The sequence below is a fragment of the Oryzias latipes genome, chromosome 18 (assembly GCF_002234675.1).
Source record: "Oryzias latipes chromosome 18, ASM223467v1".
Classification (NCBI taxonomy): Eukaryota; Metazoa; Chordata; class Actinopteri; order Beloniformes; family Adrianichthyidae; genus Oryzias; species Oryzias latipes.
In genome coordinates, this window is record NC_019876.2 from 4844063 (window position 1) to 4864736 (window position 20674).

General features: G+C 40.7%; 1 protein-coding gene across 3 annotated transcripts in view; it reads left to right on the forward strand.

The window, feature by feature from the left end:
- The window catches only part of LOC105356351, a 72391-nt gene that overhangs the window by 8519 nt on the left and 43198 nt on the right, over nt 1-20674 (forward strand). Inside the window, exons 2-8 of one of the 3 annotated variants that reach the window (XM_023965830.1) lie at nt 5277-7043; nt 17078-17139; nt 17646-18658; nt 18748-19019; nt 19135-19269; nt 20080-20178; nt 20280-20338. In XM_023965830.1, coding sequence (XP_023821598.1) covers nt 5505-7043; nt 17078-17139; nt 17646-18658; nt 18748-19019; nt 19135-19269; nt 20080-20178; nt 20280-20338 — 3179 coding nt within the window. In that variant the 5' untranslated portion in view covers nt 5277-5504. Of the gene's footprint in view, nt 1-5276; nt 7044-12915; nt 13666-17077; nt 17140-17645; nt 18659-18747; nt 19020-19134; nt 19270-20079; nt 20179-20279; nt 20339-20674 lie in introns of those variants that run through there. The other 2 variants (XM_023965832.1, XM_023965831.1) reach the window with 2 other exon arrangements.

Sequence of the window (20674 nt, forward strand, 5' to 3'; positions counted from 1 at the left end):
CTTTTCCGTCCGGTCCAACACCAAAGATTTTCAGACATGTTTGAAATTAATAAAGTTTGGCCTCAATTACAAAAGGGGTTTATTCAGAAATACCTTTGGTTTGTCTGAAGATTAATAACCCCTCTTGTTAAAGTAAAATATGTCCAACCCAAGAGGCCCTCAGCTCTCATCTGTCTGCCTAGCTGTTGGACAGGACAAGTTAAAAAAAAAAAAAAAAAAAAAAAAAAAAAACAGTTTTAAACTTAATGTACACATTTTAAACTTGAAATATTACAAATTAGGAAAAAAGGATGTTTTAAAATTTTATTTCAATAAATACCAAAAACTGGAATTAATGCACATTTCAAAACTGTTAATACAATTTATATTTCTTACCCCCAAGTTTTTAAACATTTTTAAAGGGCATAGCCCCAAAGCGGTGATGTCACAATGTGAGGACCCACCCATTCTTCCAGGAAGAGTGAGATGCCAGTCTAACACACCCACTTTCTCCGCGGCGCTAGCGGTGAACGGCTTCTTTCTCTTTCGGCTTTTCCCATCAGGGGTCGCCACAGCGAATCATCCTTTTCCACCTCACTCTATCATGAACATCTTCTACCCTAACGTTAGCCAACTTCATGTCCTCTGTTAAGACATCCATATATCTCCTCTTTGGCCGTCCTCTTGCCCTCCGGCCAGGCAGCTCCATCTCCAACATCCTTCTACCAATATATCCACTATCCCTCCTCTGAACATGTCCAAACCATCTCAGTCTGGCTTCTCTGACTTTGTCGCTAACACAGGCAACATGAGCCGTCCCTCTGATGTACTCGTTCCTTATCCTGTCTAACCTGGTCACTCCTAAGGAGAACCTCAACATCTTCATCTCTGCTACCTCCATCTCAGCCTCTTGTCTCTGTCTCACTGCTACCGTCTCTAACCCATAGAGCAGAGCTGGTCTCACCACTGTCTTGTACACCTTTCCTTTGAGTCTTGCTGGCACTCTTCTGTCACACAACACTCCTGACACTTTCCTCCAACCGCTCCAACCTGCCTGCACTCGCCTCTTCACCTCTTTTCCACAATCCCCATCACACTGAACTGTTGACCCCAAGTACTTAAACTCCTGCACCTTCTTCACCTCAGTCCCCTGTAACCTAACGCTTCTACCTTGATCCCTCTCGTTCAGACACATGTATTCTGTCTTACTACGACTGACCTTCATACCTCTTCTTTCCAGAGCAAACCTCCACCTCTCTAGCTGTTGCTCCACCTGCTCTCTACTCTCACTGCAAATTACAATGTCATCCGCAAACATCATTGTCCAGGGAGATTCCTGTCTTACCTCGTCTGTCAGCCTGTCCATCAGCATAGCAAACAAAAAAGGACTCAAAGCTGATCCTTGGTGTAGTCCCACCTCCACCTTGAACTCCTCTGTCTGACCTACAGCACATCTCACCACCGTCATACTTCTCTCATACATGTCCTGAACTACTCTGACATACTTCTCTGCCACTCCAGACGACCTCATACAGTACCACAGCTCCTCCCTCGGCACCCTGTCATACGCCTTCTCTAAATCTACGAACACACAATGCAGCTCCTTCTGACCTTCTCTGTACTTTTCCATCAACATTCTCAAAGCAAAAATGGCATCAGTGGTGCTCTTACGGGGCATGAAACCATACTGCTGCTCACAAATCTCCACCTTCTTCCTAAGCCTGGCTTCCACTACTCTTTCCCACAGCTTCATTGTGTGGCTCATCAACTTTATTCCTCTATAGTTGCTGCAGTTCTGCATGTCACCCTTGTTTTTAAAGATCGGGACCAGAACGCTTCTCCTCCATTCCTCAGGCATCTTCTCACTCTCTAGAATCCTATTGAACAACCTCGTTAGAAATTCCACTGCTGTCTCTCCTAAGCACTTCCATACCTCCACAGGTACGTCATCAGGACCAACGGCCTTTCCGCTCTTCATCCTTTTCAGAGCCTTCCTAACCTCATCCTTTCCAATCTCTGCTACTTCCTGCTCCACAACAACCACATCTTCCTACCTTCTTTCCCTGTCATTTTCCTCGTTCATCAGCTCCTCAAAATACTCCTTCCATCTTTTCTGTACACTCTCCTGGGTTGTTAGCACCTTTCCATCTCTGTCCTTAATCACCCTTATCTGTTGCACGTCCTTCCCATCTCTGTCTCTCTGTCTGGCTAGCCTGTACAAGTCCTTCTCTCCTTCCTTTGTGTCTAACCTGTCATATAGCTCATCGTAAGCTTTCTGTTTGGCCTTTGCCACCTCTCTCTTCACTCTACGCTGCGCTTCCTTGTACTCCTGTCTACCTTCCTCAGTCCTTTCTACATCCCACTTCCTTTTAGCCAACCTCTTCCTCTGGACGCATTCCTGTACTTCCTCATTCCACCACCAAGTGTCTTTACCGTCTTTCCTCTTTCCAGATGACACACCTAGCACCTTCCTACCTGTTTCCCTGATAATCTCTGCTGTAGTTTCCCAGTCATCTGGAAGCTCATCCTGACCACCCAGGACCTGCCTCAACTTCTGCCTAAATTCCTCACAAGTTTCTTCATTCTGTAGCTTCCACCACTTGGTCTTCTTTTCTGTTTTCCCTATCTTCTTCTTCCTGACCTCCAGAGTCATCTTACACACCACCATGCGGTGCTGTCTGGCTACACTCTCTCCTACCACCACTTTGCAGTCATTAACCTCTCTCAAATGACCTCGTCTACATAGGATGTAGTCCACCTGAGTACTCCTACCTCCACTTCTGTATGTCACTCTATGTTCCTCTCTCTTCTGGAAGTAAGTGTTGACTACAGCCATTTCCATCCTCTTCGCAAAGTCCACCACCATCTGTCCCTCCAGATTCCTTTCCTTCACACCAAACCTGCCCATCACCTCCTCATCACCTCTGTTGCCCTCACCAACATGCCCATTAAAGTCTGCTCCAATAACAACTCTCTCTCCTCTGGGAAAACTCTCTATGACCTCATCCAACTCACTCCAGAATCTCTCCTTCACTTCTAACTCACAGCCAACCTGTGGCGCATACCCACTGACTACATTCACCATCACCCCTTCAATTTCTAACTTTAGGCTCATCATCCTGTCTGAGACTCTTTTCACCTCTAGAACACTGTTTACAAACTCCCCCTTCAGAATCACTCCTACCCCGTTTCTCTTCCTATCAACACCATGATAGAAAAGTTTGTATCCTCCTCCAATACTACGTGCCTTGCTGCCCTTCCACCTTGTCTCCTGCACACACAGTACATCTACCTTCCTTCTCTCCATCATGTCTGCCAGCTCTCTGCCTTTCCCTGTCATTGTGCCAACGTTAAGAGTCCCTATTCTCAAACCTATGTTCCTGCCTTTTCCCTTCTCTCTCTGGCAACGGACCCTTCTGCCTCCCCTCTTTCTTCCACCAACAGTAGTCAAATTTCCACCGACACCCAGTAGGTTAACAGCATCGGTGGCGGTCGTTGTTAACCCGGGCCTCGACCGATCCGGTATGTCTAAAGTGTTGTGGATGATTCGCATGGTTATTTTGGCAATTTTTACGCCGGATGCCCTTCCTGACGCAACCCTCTCTATTTATCCGGGCTTGGGACCGGCACAGAAGTTACTGGCTTGCAACCCCTGTGGCTAGATTGCTAGCGGTGAACGGCTAAACAGTTTTATTTTGTATTAGTGCTGCACAATATGAGGAAAACCTGCGATTTGCAAATATTAGTGATCAATATTGCAATGACGATATAGCTTGCATGAACAAATAGCAAAACATCTAAAAACATAATTTCCATTTCACTGCAACAGTTTAATTTAGATAAGTCAACAGAAATTATACTCAAACTGATCCTCGTCTACATAGGAGGCGAGCGTCTAACATCAAAGGGGTCCATCTGATTGGTCAAATGCATAAAGAGGTTTATTTGATTTGTTAAATACTTCAAGCTGCCATAAGATTGTTTAAGCACACCTTGACGTCGCGATAATGAAAAATTTGCAATTTATTATGCAGGCCTATTTTGTATGAATAATATGCACATCCATCTTTACCAAAGTTGAGATGTGACTTTCAGCCACATGTAGGAGAAATGTTTCAGAACCATGTCTTCAACAGAAACTCGAAATTCCCTCCACCAAGAACTAAACGCATCTGCTGAAGATTCAAATTACTATCCAGATGAGATGTTTTGTGAGAAGCAACTGACAGCTTGTGTAGCAATTTAAAGTGATTATCTTTAAAAAAAAACCCCACAAGATTTAACTCCAGGGTATAATTGGTTGTCTAATGTTGAGTTTGTGTTCATATTTTCACCTTGAATTCTTTACCTTTCCTTTAGTTAGTATCATTTTTTTCAGTACAACCTCATCTATATGATTTGAAAGACTTATTTTGCAATTCCATATTAACAAACTGTAAAAGAATTGTGAAAACCAATTGGATCACAACAGGCATAATGCCTTTAACTTAAAGTCCCACTCAACTATAAGACGTCTGTTGAAACATGTTAAGTAGGTGGAAAAAACACAACTGTCTTTTTAAAAAAACATACTTAAAGAAAAACCTATACTGTAGCTTAAAAAACTCCCTGATTTGACAGTTAGTTGCACACTTCCATTAAAATGCAGCCAACGGATCAGATGTTTTTGGACTCTTGGAGACGCAAATTACTTACGGCTGTCACAATTCTTTTTTCACACGAGGACATCACAAGTTTGTTTAAATTTTGGACAACAGAAAAGTAATACACAACCTTTAACATAAAAGTGCAGAAAAACGTTTCAGACATTTTTTGACATTAATTTAAATAAACGTTTTACTGCTACCTCATTATTTCAAATCTATTTTGAATTTGTATGAAATGCATGTGACATTTTCTGATGACTTGCCTTGACTTTTTTCACAGTGGAATAAAGGTTGATTCCCCACTTTTTACGTGCCAATACTACTGTTCTGAAATAAATATCATTGTGTCTCCAACAGTCTTCAATCTGGAATATTCTTGTCATAATATAAATATATTTACGTAAAAAGAAAACACTTCCACAACACTGCCGTGGTCTGAAGATAAGTTGTAGTTGGAAGTTGTATTTTATTGTATATCTGTGTTTTATTAACTATAAAAATTGTGATTTTTGGTGTTGTCATTTTAGCCTGGATTGCTCTTGGGTAGCAACTGTATCATTAACCCCTTAATGCAAGGGTGTCAAGGTGGTTACTTTTTCTTAAATGTACATGTAAATCATCGTTATCTTTCTCATTTAAATCTACTTTCAGGATTTCGTTGATTTTGGACTGCTGGATCAACTTTCCTGCTCCAGTTGCCTGATTGATCTGCTCACCTGCTGTTTGGTTGGCTTTTTGTGCGGTTTGCACCGGCAGCCCAGAAAGCCCTGATGCAAACGAACACAATCCCTGATAACAGTGGCTGACCTGTGCCCTTGACAGCAGATTCCCTGCACAAGGCCACCTATTCTGGATAAGTACAGAGACTGGGTAATAAAAATGTCCAATCCATTTTACAATGTCTTTGTGGCCGGGCAATCAAGTTCTATCCAAGGGGAACAATTGCTTGTCGACGAACAACCGCAGAGAGACCTGTCGACTGGATTACCTCATTTACATTCTGAACCTAGCCTCTGCTTCTCTGGAACTACCTCTCTGAAAAGTGTTGGATTAGCTACTTCAATGACTCATGGGTCTGAAAATAATGCAGCCCGGTTGGAAGGAACAACGACTGCTTCAATCTTCAGTTGTACAAGTGATGGATTTAACTCCTCAAGTGCAGAATTTTTGGCAACCTCTGACGGAAAGAGACATTCTGATGTTGACTGTGACAAAAGTCTCTTTAATTTGTCATCAAACCCCACAAGTGATGCTTCTTCAAAATCCATTGCAGATTTGAATGTTGGTGGCACTAACATTGTGGACCAATCAGATCTGCCTGACTTGAACGATCTTGCAATCACGCGACAAGCAGCTGCCAAGATCCTAATTAATTATGGACTTGAAAAAGAGGACCTAGATGAGCTTATATTATGCCCTGCTGAACAGACCACTGCTCAGAACCTACCACGCACCCTTTGGAAAATACGCATGAAAAAGGCAATGAGAGCTGCAACAGAGAACAAGTCACCACTGTACAGTGAAGCCCCTTTTCCCTCAAGAGATTATGGACTGGATGCTGTGAGTGCTCCTGAAGGAGATGGAACTGGTCAGGCCCCAGTGCCTCCAAACACTGGTCAATCAAGGGAAGTAATTGACAGTGGACATCTTGAGAAATACACTGCAGTGGTGGACAAAAATATGGATATTACTGATAGTGCAGTAAAAAGTGGCGATGTGTTGCACAATGAAAAGTTCAGTAAACAACCACCACAAGAAGGTAGAACACTTGTGAAAAGCAGTGTTTTGAATTTATTGGTCACCAACGTTGGTTTAAAAAGGAACTCTGAGACCCCTTTAGGCAGTGGTTCAGTTAAACTGCTACAAAATGAACCAAACAGCAGTTTAACCAAATCTAAATCTGAAGTCTCAAAATCCTCTTTGTTGGAAAAACTTGATCCCACAGTAGAACCCGGTTATGGTTCATTTACTGAGATAATTCCCAAACCTGACTGGATATCAATGAAGGGCAATGCTATAAGCTTTGCAAATAGTCAAATGGAAATTCAAGATGAAGTGCCAAAGTTCACAGTGAAGTCCATGGAACAACCACCACAACATCTACTCCAATCACATATAGTACAGACTGTAGTGTCTCAGGTTGTTCCTGCTTACAAACCAGTTTCTTTTCCTTATTTTAATTTTCCTGCAAGGAATGACTCACCTTTCCCACAGTCTGTGACTCGTCCTTGCTCCAGTGTTCATCTTTCCCCTCAGCAAGTATTGGATCCAGCTAAAACCAATGAAAAACCATCTCTGGAAAAGTCTACCGCCAAGAGTCCACCATCAGTGACCATGATGCATGATTTTGCTGGGTTCACACCAAGCAAGTTCCCTCATACCTGTTCTTTGTGTAAGAAAACATGTTCTCAAATGAAGGTGAGTGGAAATCACACTCTGCTCTTTAGGCATCATGTCCTTACTTAAATTCTTACTTGATTAGATTCATTGTAAAGTTGTACCTGCAGTAGTAGTTACAGGGAATATGGCTATCATTTACATGACTTGGGTCTTTTGGGGATGAAAATAAAAGAAGCGGGCAACTTCCACATTATCTAGTAAACAAGGGGGATACATTGTCCACTTTAATACTATTGTGTAAAACAAGCTTTATGCTTCATTAAGGCACAGGTGTTGCAAAACTCCAGGCTTTGTGTTTTACTTTTTTCTAACCCACGTCTTTGTATCTACCGATTGGGGAAACAACACCTGATTCAGGTAATTGACAACGATTAGAGGAGAGATATATAAAATGAGCAGGATGCTAATCCTCAAGGCCTGGGGTTTGATACCTTCTCCATTGACCTTATAACAGTTTTGGAAAGGAAATTGGCGATTTCTAGCTTTAATGAAATTTAAAAAAGATATTAAGGCTGATGGCCCAGAAATAAGAGCTTAGAAATGAGAGGAATTGGCCAGACAACAAATACATATAGGAACCTTTCTTAAACATGAATAAACATTATTGATAACCGTTACAGACAGTATAGCTGTATTCCAGTTTATTTCATAAACTGGTTTTCATGTGGTGCAGTGGTTTGGTGCTCTTGCCCAGATGACCCTGGTTTGAACCCCTGCTGGGACCTTTTGTGTTTGAAGTTTGCATGTGCTCCTCTTGCATTGCGTGGGTCTTCTCAGTTTACTCCAAAAGAATACTTCAATTCTTCAATTGGTGTCTCTAAATTGCCCTAAGGTGTGCATGTGAGTGTGTGGTCCTGCAGCAGACTGGCGACCTGTTAAGGGTTCACCCTGGATCCAGCAACCCCATGACCCTGAAAGGGATTCAGTGAGTTATTAAGGTGGATGGATAGATGGCTTTCATAAAGGTCCTATTCCATAAAAATAGAATTGAGCATCAGTTTGGAAAGGTTTCTTATGACAGGTTGTGGTAGGACCAAAACTGCCATGACTGGTGTGTTAAAAGGCTGAATGTGAATCCATTCCCTACCTCTACGGCTTCTCCCTATCCCTACATATATCATATAAGTGGAGATTTATAGAAAAATAGTGTATTCAGATTCTGACGTTACTCCTACTCAGTGATATCATCAATAGTCACCGGTGAACTACATTAGTACGTAGCTGCCAGTACTCTGAAAATGCTTGACATTGGTTTTACAACATTAAAAAGTCATGCAAGAACAAAAACTTACATTTAAATGTAAATTTCTGTGCTATGGCTCCCTGTTAAAAAAACAAAAAAGAAACATATTTGGACCGACCACTGAAGCAAAAAAAGGGCCACAAGTAAATAAAAAGGCAAACAAGTGTAAATCCTAATGCGAATTGCTTCCAAAAAAATTGAAATTAAAATATTTACTTGGTAAACCCATTCAGCCTCAACAGCCAAACCCCCTCCCACAATAATCTTCAATGATGCTGTTATTATGACAAAGTTTTGGTCAATCAGACCAAAGTAGAGTATGGAAAGTTTTCATATTAAGTGGTGATTGGTTTACTGTTGTGGCTGACTGGTACTTTTTTTTATTGAAAACACAAAGAATTGTTATATATGAGATGCAAAGAAACAAAGAAATGGCTACATATTTGTAACCATGTAGTTTGCAAAACAACACTATGATAAATATTGTCCAATGTAATAAAGCATACCTCTCTATGACCAACTCAATGGGCAAATCACAGCCAAATGACAATGTAAAATAGGAAAATACAGGTACATATATAGCTGATGTCACTATATACATAAATAAAAAAGTTTTAAGAAGAGGTGGATTATTTTAAACTATAGCTAAAGTGGAAGCAGATGCAGAAATTAGAAATTAGAAAGAACTGTGGTTTCTGATTGAGCAACCACATAGGATACAGTCAGCAGTTGTCTGACTCTGCTTTCTTTTCTTGGTAATCTTTGAGTTGACCTTTGGTCAGAGTGGCAAAGGTCAAAGCTATTTCCTCCATCCAGGTCAGGGGTCAGGGAAGAGGAAGAGCAGCTGAAAGACAGGATAGGAAAGAGGCTCCATGTACTCCGGAGAGGCAGAGGCATTTCCAACCTGGGTGTTTGCCTATCCTGATAAATTGACCATACTTGATCTAGATAGTCAACAGCAGGGAGAGCTGGAAACTGAGGTAGATCTAGAGGTGCAGGGTCGGGCAACCTTGACGTAGGGAGACTTTTTTGAAAGCTCTAATTTAGGTGGGGCACGATTTTTTAAAATCTACAGAAGTATAAAAACAATACATTTGGTTTTCTACCTACTTTCTGCATAGACTGCACAGATGCCAGCACGGTGTCATTCGTTCATAACACTTTTGTTTATTTTATACAAAGTTGGCTAATACCAATGATGGTGGTGGATTTGGTATAGACACGCATAGGTCATGGAGGAGTACAGCTGCATGGTTTTAATGGAGGGATGACAAACTACTGGCCTCCTGCTGGTTTTCCAGAAATCTGGCCTTAACCACTGCTGATTACCTGAATCAGGTGTGTTTAGCTAAAAAGGAGCTTCAATAGCAGACTGGTTGGAAAACATCCTGGACACTGGCCCTCGAGCTCTGGAGTTTGACACCCCTGCTTTGAAGAGATTTTGAAATCTCAAAGACACAGTACCAAGATCGTGCACTCCTCCAAATATCTTCTCATGCATAGTGCCATGTTGGAAGGGTTTTAATGGAATTTTTATTGGCCAAAGTGTGATAGCCCTAATGAGAGATAAAATTCATACTTTGTTGCACAAACTTAACTATACTCTAATTGTACATACACATCAGGTACGTGATGCACATTCAAGAGCGTGTTCTTGAACGCACTTTTAGCATACAGTGTTCAAAGTGGACAGTTGCTACGCGATACTATTGCATGCACTTGCAGCTGGAAGCGGTTCGGTGTGAATTGTTGAAGCGGTACAAATCTTGCTTTTACAGCTCTATTTCGATTTATGAAGGACTTGGTGTCACAGAATTCCAGCAAGACACAAACCGCATCTATCAGCTTCTCCATGATCAATTTTCTAAATGTTGGCACTTGGGTAAATTACAAAAGACTACCTGTACGTCACTACCTAATCAACTCCACAGTTTCTTAATACTTTGGTGTTGATAAGCCTGCAACTTATCAAACCCTCACATATAGTCTAAATTTGTGAAAGCAGTCCACCTATAACGGCAACCTCTGTTGGTAATTTCCAATCCTACCTTACCAGGGCCTCATAATATTCTGCCTCTATGCAATAACACATTTCATGTCAACATTGACCATTATGATATTGTTTATGTAAAAAGAAAGACAAATTAGTTATTAACAAATGGACTTTGAAGGAAAATGGAATTCAGATGAGGATAGACTAATGCTTACAGGGTCTGTTTAAGAATTTCACAGATCCTTTTATAATTTCACAATTAGTAGACCCCAGTCAAAATAAAAAGTAATTTTGTATCACCCTGACACTTTTATAGATTCCAGTGTCCGCCTTTATGCGTGATAGTTTGAATATTCTAATCCCTTTCCTGATGTCATAACAAAAACATCTGTCTTCATTAAGAAACACACATGAAGTCTTATTTCTGTTTACTCAAACTTCCTGAAACGCTTGAGATCTGTTCAGCATCTTCCCAGAAAGAGTAGGCTAACCCACAGTCATTTAAAGGTTAGCCCATGGGTTGCCAGTTTGTAACAGCCTGAAACCTGTAAATTGCCGTCCCGGCAGATGCGCCCTCCCGTCTTTTAGAAGCAAAAGGGGAGGGGTAGTGGGTACAGGCAGCAAAGTGAAGCGGTGCACTGATTAGAACATGCTGCTGTCACATACCACACACTGCAGAGTGTGAGTATTGCTGTACTGACGATGTTTGGCTCCACGTCTGCATGTGAGCAGTGTTTCTCACATCTAAAGAACATTCAGACCAACCTACGATCACGTTTAACGGATGAAAGTCTCAACGCCTGCATGAAGCTTAAACTCACCAGACAAGACAATCGGCAAAACCACCATGCAGCACCAGAAGTCACATTAATGGTAAGAAATAATCATTCATCACCAACAGCATAACGCAGCGTCCGTTTCCCACACTGAGGCACGGAGACTTAATATATTTTAGGGTTCTTTATTCTGGTTACTGCAGGCCGTAACCAACGCCGTACAACTTGTTCAGCAACTCCTGAATCTCCCAACTTTTTATTCCTCCGCTCCCGCACAAGCCCTGATATTTCCCTTATTTGGCCCATAACTGAACCCCATTGGTCGAAACCCTCCAACGACAGGCTGAGCGACAGAACTGAGGGGCAACCAGCATCTCTGCTTGATGCTGGTTGGCCGGAACTTAGAACGCAACCCAACCCACCCAGTCCACCCAGTCCAACTCAGTCCGCTACAATAACAATGTTATTAAAAAGAATCCACAGACTTCTTGTACTTAAAGTGTTGAAATTACATAAAATGTATACATTCACTTGTATTTTTAGTTTTAAAAATATTTTAGTGGCGGTCACGTACATATTGGGTCTCCTGGCTGCAAGGGGTTGTGGGATGCGGTCCCCTGGTCAAAATAGGGCTGAGCACAGGTGTTTCTTTTTGCCCACGCTTCTTTTCATATGGCTATTTTGTTGTTCCACCCTTAATTAATTAGTTAATTCTTCCTGTTATGTTTGTTTGTTTCTTTTTGTTGCACCATGAGTGTGGGAAGGGGAGAGGGTGATGACCCATGTGCGATGTTCAATGTTGTCCGTGTTCAAAATAAACGGGCTTGATGCTGGAAAGGAGATAACCCATTCAGCTTCTCTTTCAGCCTCCTCTTCCATGAGACTCGTGGTGTGTGGGACATGGACGGCTCTCATTTTCCCCGCTACGAGTGACGCAACTGCTGGGTCGTTACAATATTGTAGTGGTGGTCATGTGCATGTTGGGTCTTCTGGCAGCCGGGGATTGTGGGATGCAGCCCCCTGGTCAAAATAGGGCTGAGCATGGGTCTTTCTTTTTGCCTGCATTTCTTTTCATGTGGCAGTTTTGTTGTTCCACCCTTGGTTAGTTCTTCCTGTTATGTTTGTTTCTTTTTGTTGCACCATGAGTGTGGGAAGGGGAGAGGGCGATGTTCAACGTTGTGTGTGTTCAAAATAAATGGTTTTGATGCCGGAAAAGAAATAACGCATTTGGTTTCTCTTTCTGCCTCTCTGAGACTGTTCGGAATCATGTGATATATGGGACACTAACAGTTCTCCAGCGCAACCTGTTGATTGACAGTTCAGTTTATTGACAACTAGACTCTTGTTTTCCCCGCTACAAGCAAAGCACCAGCTGGGTCGTTACAATATTGTATGGCTCCCACGAAATTACATTTAAAAATATGTTGCGTTTATGGCTCTCTTGGCCCAAAAGGTTCCCGACCCCTGGGTTAGCCCATCATAAGTCTGTTCACAGGTTGATGAAAAAACTGATGGGAAATGTTACTAAATAATGGTCACACGAGACACTTAATGACAGGTTGCTTGACCTCCCCTGAACCCTCCGTACATAGGAAAACCCATTTTTGAGGGGATTTTATTTATGGTCAGCCTGAGATAGATCATTGGAATAATTATCCTGTATTTCTCTGCCATCTGTGTTGTGGATGGATTGCGTTAACAAAAAAGGGAAGTGCTGACCCTCAAAGATTTAGGCAAATGTGTGAAAAATTGCCCTTTTTTGTTTACATCATTGAGTTCATCTCATGAGAAATGGGAACCAAAATAAAACTTTTGCATTTATATTTTGGTTGAGTGTTTAATTGGCGATTTTTGGCCACCTAGAGTCAATCAATGTCACAGATTAAACATTCAAACTTCTACATGTATACAGAACAGTTTTTTTTTTTGTCTGTGTTTGTATTCCAAGTTGATATTGTGGTGAAAATCATGAAATGTAGGTGTTGGATTGTGCAGCAGTTTAGAGTAATCAAAAATGGATGGAAATGTGTTGAAAGATTCCACAAATGAAATGGAAAGATGGAAGGAGAACTTTGAAGAGTTGTTAATGAAGGGAACATTTGAGAAAGAATAGAGTTGATTAGGTGGCTTAAATTTAATCAGAAGTAGCAACGATGAATAAGTATGATGTGAGGAAGGTACTAAAGAGGAAGAGCAGATAGGTAGTTGATCTTGAAAACATCCCTTTGGAAGTTAGAAGAGTTTTAGAGAGGTGGTAGTAGAGTTTCTGACTGTGCTGTTTAACAGGACTTTGGAGAGTGTTAAGATAGGAATGTTAGGATTCCCGAGAGATGGAGATGTATTCTGCTTCCCACTTTAAATAAAAAGAGAAATGTGCAAAGTTGAGGAAACTCCAGAGCAATAAAGCTGATAAGTCTTACAAAGAAGCTTTGGGAAAGAGTAGAGGTAGCTAGATTAAGGTAAAAAATGAGCTTATTGTAGTAACTGTATGTTTCATGTCACAGAAAAGATCCATAGATGCAACTTTTGCTTTGAAGATGTTTCTGGAGAGGTTACAGGGTGGTGGTGTGGTTTGCATACAGCCACATTGCAAAACTTCAGTTCGGATCCTGTCTGGGTCCTTTCTGGGTGAGTCTGCATGTTCTTCCCATGCATGTATTTTATCCTATGAAATTTGTTTTAGGACAAATTTCATAGATTAATTGGGGATTTTAAATTGTCCCAAAGATATGCATGTGTGTGGTTGTGTCTTTGCCTGATGCTCCTCACCACCCCACGTTGTTCTGAGAAAATGCGTTTCACTCTTCCGATGGCCCTCGAGACTGGGAGTTTGACACTTGTGGTATAGGTCCTTAGGTGCCGGTCATTGTCGCGGTTGTCACTCGCAGGGTCCGCTTTCAGGTTAGTCACAATCTCTGCTAGTAGTTATGTTTTTTGATGCAAGTTTGCTGGTGAAATGTTGAGAAACACCAAGTTTAACTGCAGCATCTAACTTCCTACTACCAACTCAAAGGCGCGCTATGGCCAGCTGATGCTGCTGGTCTGTCAGCAACACCGTGTGTTCATGGCAATTTGAATTATGAACTTGGAATGTCTTACTGGCAAAATCTGCTTTTTATAGCCACAAAATGTTGAAATTGATGCCACATTGAAAAAAATGTTTCCTTTTTATAATTTCTTTTGGTTTTCACCTCAATCACCAAATCACAATGCACACACTGACATCATTATGTGGAAAGCACAAAATGAGATGTCTATCCCTCCAATGTCTCCCTATTTCTAAAGTTTGTGAAGTGACACAAACACTGCGTTTACGACTTCCACTGAGTTTTTCGCAATATCCCCAACTTGTTATGAGTTGTGTATTTGGGTTAGGGAGTCTCCTGCCAAAAGAATTCTGATACATATATTTTTATCCAGGGTACTGAGAAAAATGTCTACCACTCAATCATAAGGAAAAGAGGCAATAGCAAATTTCAATCTTGTATCTTGGCTTGATCATTAAGCTATTGAATTTTCTAGATCTAGTTAAATAAACTTTTTTTAAACTCATATGTTCACTTTATTCTGTATGAATTAGGGTTGGGCGATGTCCCTTAAATTGGCCGTTGACGATGTTTGCTGTCAACCATCGGGATGGATGATGATATCGTCGTGGGGGGGGGGTATTCTCTTATAATATTAATGTTTATTTTCCTATTATATTTCTTATATAATTGCTTTTCGTTGTTTTACTTTATTACTTTATTTATTTTATTTCCCAACTAATGACTCATCCGCGATTATCCAGTATAAACTGAGGGAAGTGACTTTAACAAAAAAAGTAACAAACAAACTAGAAAGGAAATGGTCCGCTCCCGCACTTAACTAGTCAAGTGGACCGGTGGAGTGCGGACTCACAGCTTTGTGTTTGAGTGGAAGGGGGGGAGGTGCTTTGTTACATGAGCAGTAGTATGTGGGAGATTTAGAACTGCGATCCGTTCCGCAGCTCTAGGGGAACGGGCTACCGAACTCAGAACCGGGTCTAAAAGTGTGTGTCTGAGCAGAGGATCGTGAGCACACACACAGCACTTTGGGGCGGTGTAAGCTTCAAAGCAGAAAGGCCGCTCAGTCCTTAAAATCGTTGAAACACAAATCCACGTGATTGTTTGGAGTCGTGTCCCGACTAAATAAAGGCTGATGTTATTCCCACATGTTTACGTGCAGCCAAGATGCAGATTGCAGCACCACCCAAAGCTAATGTTGTTAGCCCGTGTTAGCATACTGCTAATTCTGGCTTCTTTCCGGCTCCGTTTTTCAACAGAAAAAGCAATGACCACACGGATTAAAAATAAAACGATGAGCGAACAGGCGTTTCATAATAATGGTAACTTTATTAAAAGCACGTTTAGAAGATCGTCTTGTATATTACCGAGCTGACATATCAATGTATAAAGCCGCTCGGCAACATTGTTTTGTATTGAATTGTTACATTCAATAAAGTTTGAGAAAAAAATAGCCGCTAGGCGGAACTGATATCCGCTTCCGGTTTTTCAAACCCTACTGCGCATGTGCGAATGATTTATTCCGACCGAAATTGTGACCCATGTGAACGTTTGTTATAGTCTGAAAACATTTTTCTGGAACCGTGTACACGGTTGGATTCTAATCCGACCATTGATCCGGTCAAGATATTTTTCACATGTAACCGCGGCTTATGGTGTCGACTCGCAGCGTGGCGGGGGCGTGGCATCACGATGGTGTCTCTCCATCGGGATGTCACTCACCCATCATGATGGACAATGGTATCGTCCATCGGCACAACCCTAGTATGAATGGTTACAGCATGCAATACTTTGAATGGCTTATTCAGCATGTTATTCCTTCAATGTAATATGATAAAGCTTTAAGGCCCGTACACACCGGGAGGAATTTCGCCCGCGATAATCGACGACGTTTAACGCCTCGTGACTAAACAAAGGGCACCAGTGTGAGTGTGCACACCGACGCGAAAAAACGTCACGCGTCAAAGCGTCACTTTTTAAAAAACGCCTCGGGTTTGTTTTTTTGGTTTGACGCGCCGCGTCGAAAACTATATGACCAATGAGAATGACGCTTTTGCACACGTGTCTGGAGCTTCTGAAGTTACAGTAAAACACAACTTGGGGGCGCTCAAATACAAAACTGCCTTTCTGAGCACATATACCAGCGAAGAAGATAGATACCAAGTAGCGTCTACATTGCCACGAAGAAATAATGACGGACATTCTAAAATATCCCTGAACCAAGAACCGGTGCTTGAAATATTCATGTTTTCTTTGTGTGATTCTGACAAGCGCGTAAATACTTGCTCTCTTCTTCTGAGTGAAAAGCGACTTTAAGAAGCGTAAAGTTGCGCAGCGCCACCTTGTGTACAGGAGTATTTCTGTTATACATTAAGCGCCATCTAATGTCAAGGAATGAAATTGCATGTTCGCTCGGCTCCTCGTCAGCGTAAATCGCCTGGGTGTGAACACAAAAAACGTGGCAAAAAACGCTGGCGAATAACGCCTGGCGAATATTCGTCCCGGTGTGTACGGGCCTTTAGAGTGACTGGTTCGTAGAGTGGAATAGACACTAAAAACCCCACATTGCTTCTGGTTGTGTGGTTAACCCCTGAATGTGTTCACATTGGGTGGATGGGACTTATTAAGCACTTAGTGCCTTAATAAAGATAGAAAAGTGTTATGAAAGTACACTATGCCAATAATTATTTTTTCCCTATTCTTAATTCAATGTTTTGCTTCCTCCATATTTTCTATACAACTTAAGATGCTGTTTTTTAATAAATGTACTCTGTTTTTTTGATTCAGGAAATGTATTTACTTAGTGTTATGTTTGTCCAAATGTATAAATGTTTGAAAACCTCATAACAAATACTAAATACATCTTAAGTTTGCTGAAATACATTATATGAATTTGATGCCTTGAAACAGTTAACACAATTTTCATAATTCCACATTTATGGAGATGATTATGTTCTGATATATCTTAAATATTTGTTTGTTATTTTACCAACCAGGAATGGATATCCCACAAAAATACAAGCCTTCATCTCAAGAACTGCAAAGACCTTCGAGAACAGTCAGTATTTTTGTTTTCTTTTGCTTATATATGCTACATTTCACCTGTAAATGACTATAATTTAGGTGTGTTGAAATGATCACTCAAGGAAAAAGCATTTTTGTCAGTTTGGTAGTTTTAAGGATTTAAGTGTGTTGACAAATGAAGGGAAGAAAGTGGGTTGCTGTATTAGTTCCACTACCAGATGTACATTTATGTGCAGATGTCACTTATTAGCTTTAATTTGGCAGAATTCCAACCAGTTTTAATCTGATACATAGATCTCTGATATACTTTCAACTACACAAATTCAGAAATGCAAACAACTGCTCAGAATGAATTTCTTAGTCCAAAAACCTCTTCCAAAGAATTTTTAGGAAATGTGAATTAGTATTTATTTCTTATCATACCATGCATTTTTGTCTGTGTAAACTCATGCATCCAGATTAATTCCATCGTATTTCTTTTTGAAAATATTTTTTTTTACGTTAAACAATAAAAAACTCTTCTGTTCGGTGTCACTCTAGTTCTTCTTCTCCTCAAGATGATTGGACTTTTACTTCACGTAATCATTCATGTTCAAAGAGCCTTGAGAGAGACTGTTCACCGAGAAGAAGTGAAAAAAGTAGATTGTCACCAAGAAGAAGCATAGAGCGACACCCTTCGCCAAGGAGAAGCATAGAGCGACACCCTTCGCCAAGGAGAAGCATAGAGCGACGCCCTTCGCCAATGAGAAGCAGAGATCGGTGCCTTTCACCAATGAGAAGCAGAGAACGACGTCTTTCTCCAAGGAGAAGCAGAGAGCGACGTCTTTCTCCAAGGAGAAGCAGAGAGCGACGCCCTTCGCCAAGGAGAAGCAGAGAGCGACGCCCTTCGCCAAGGAGAAGCAGAGAGCGACGCCCTTCGCCAAGGAGAAGCAGAGAGCGACGCCCTTCGCCAAGGAGAAGCAGAGAGCGACGGTCTTCGCCTAGGAGAAGCAGAGAGCGACGCCTTTCGCCTAGGAGAAGCAGAGAGCGCCGCCTTTCGCCAAGGAGAAGCAAAGAGCGACGGCCTTCGCCAAGGAGAAGCAGAGAGCGACGCCCTTTGCCAAGGAGAATCATAGTCCGACGATCATCATCAAGGAGTAGTAGTGAGCGAGAGTCTTTGCCAAGGAGAGGCATAGAGCGGCGGTCTTCCTCTAGGTCTAGTATAGAGCGATGGTTTTCTCCAAAGAGAAGCAAAGAGCGACGATCTTCATCAAGGAGTAGTCGAGAGCAAGAGTCTTTGCCAAGGAGAAGCAGAGAACGGCGGTCTTCATCAAGGATTAATGAAGAGAAACGTCTGTCACCAAGATTGAGCCATGAACGATCAACTTCTCCAAAGAGAATAGAGGAAGGATATTTACTCGAGAGTAGTCGATCATCTCAACAGAAGAAAGATGGGAAACCGTCATCTTTGACAAAGATTTGTAAGAGAAAGGCATCTCTCCCAGAGCCATCGTCTTCACAGAAGAAGCCATGCTCTCTTGAAAACCTGACCGAGAGACTCCTTAAAGCACCAGGTTGGAGACTGGCAGTGTATCTATAGTATTTTCATGAACTTGAGACTTTTATTAACATAACTTCTGTCTCCTTTTCTTTGTATTTGCAGTCGTTCAGTCCCTTTCAGGACAGCCGAATGTGGAAGACATGGTCAAAACTGTGATTCCCGTTGTCCTGGAGGAACTTGCTAGAATGAGTTCCTCATCATCTTTATCGTCACCAACATCTTTATCCAAATTAATAAAAGACTCTTCTGGAGAAAGTATGATTTCATTGGCTGGTTCCACATCTTCTCCCTCCAGTGCAGTAAAGGTGGAGAAAAGTACAAAAATGGGGTCCAGTCCTCTGCAAAATAAGAATAGTTCTTCAGTAAAGTCTAAGGTTAGATTTGGCACTTTCTTATTCTTCCAAGTAACATAGAAGTCATTGATTTGAGTATTTTCTTTGTGGGTATATGGTCTAAATGTTCTTTTTTTTTTTTTTTTTTTTTTTTTAGTACAGCAAACCATCCCCTCCAACCATGGTAAAGCTCAAAGGAACTTTTGATACTCTTTGTCACAGTGATTTGATTTCTGCTATGGACATCTTCGGAAAAACCAAATCAGTTCTCCTTTTCAAGTCGAAGCAAGAGGTTTGTACATTTGAGGACAGAAATGACCAAATGAAACACGTGTTGCACACAGTTATATTCTCATCTTTTTTATTTTTTAAATTTGTTGTGGGATTATATTTAACTATGCCACTGCAGTAAAACTTAAGTCAAAACAATTAGTTTTTACAATGTTGTTGTATGTCTTTCATTGAATTAAGTCATGGACAAGCCCCCAGTATATTTTCTCTTTGATATTAGCTTTCAATGCAGTTTTTAATTTACATGCTTTAAAAATATATATTTTTTAAAACACATTTTTGATGTGTAATGTTCTTTTCAAGTAAAATAAAAAAAATGATATATTAGAAAAAAAAATATTTCTGATTTGAATTGTCTAAACTTTAAAGTTCTTGTAAATTGATAGTTTCAGGGGTACAGTGGAACCTGGCATACAGAATAACAAACTGCATTTACACTGGACTGCATTGAATTTGGTATAAGAGGTACTACTGTAATTTAAAAATGTAATAAAAATTCATTTTAGAGACTATTGTAGTTCTTAAAAAAGATGAAGAAAAAAAACCTCAGACATTGTTTTGGTCAAAGCCGTACAAATGTAGCCTTTTTAAATGTTTTTTTTTTTAACTCACAATTGATTGGCAACAACTTATCTGGCTGGTTTACATGTTTCTTTTGTTTACATTTTGAACACTTTTTATTTATAACTTCTTTAACTTTCTAAAAGTTTGGAATTATTAATGTTGTGTATTTACGCCCCCTAAAGTGAGTGTAAATACTCTTGACTTTGTTGAAATTTAATGTATATGTGTGCATCCTTTGATTGTGTAGGCACGTGTGTGTTTTGAGAAAGAGGAAGCTGCTTTGAAACTTAAAGCCTCACAGAACTTTGAGATCAAAGGAGTAACAGTGACTGTTGTTCCAGAAAAGGTGTTTGTGTCCTTCCATTTCTCTTAACATACGCTTCAGAATTTGGTGAAGTGTGTTCACACCCTATCACAGCGTTTATTAACCAACAATGTCTTTTGCAGGATGTTGTGTTTGACAAGCCAACACAAACAAGTACACTGGAGCAGACAAATCCTCAGCTGTAAGTCAAGATTTTCCGGATTACTTATTTTATAAGTTATAAAAAAGTTTAACAAAATTTTTATCTCAGTTTTAAATTCAATTAAATTAGAGATATTTTTTCAATCTCGTCAAGAGTTTAACTGGGTATACCAAACGTTACAAAAATCCGTCAAGTGGAGCAAACACAACAGCAGGAAAAAAAGGCAAAAATTCACTAAAATAAACCAAATTTTGTAAGATACAAAAATGGCTTGTATGATTTTATATAGCACACATCAAACAAGAACACAATGGAGTTTCACAAACAACTGGCAGATTTAGATAGATAGATAGATAGATGACTTTATTAATCCCA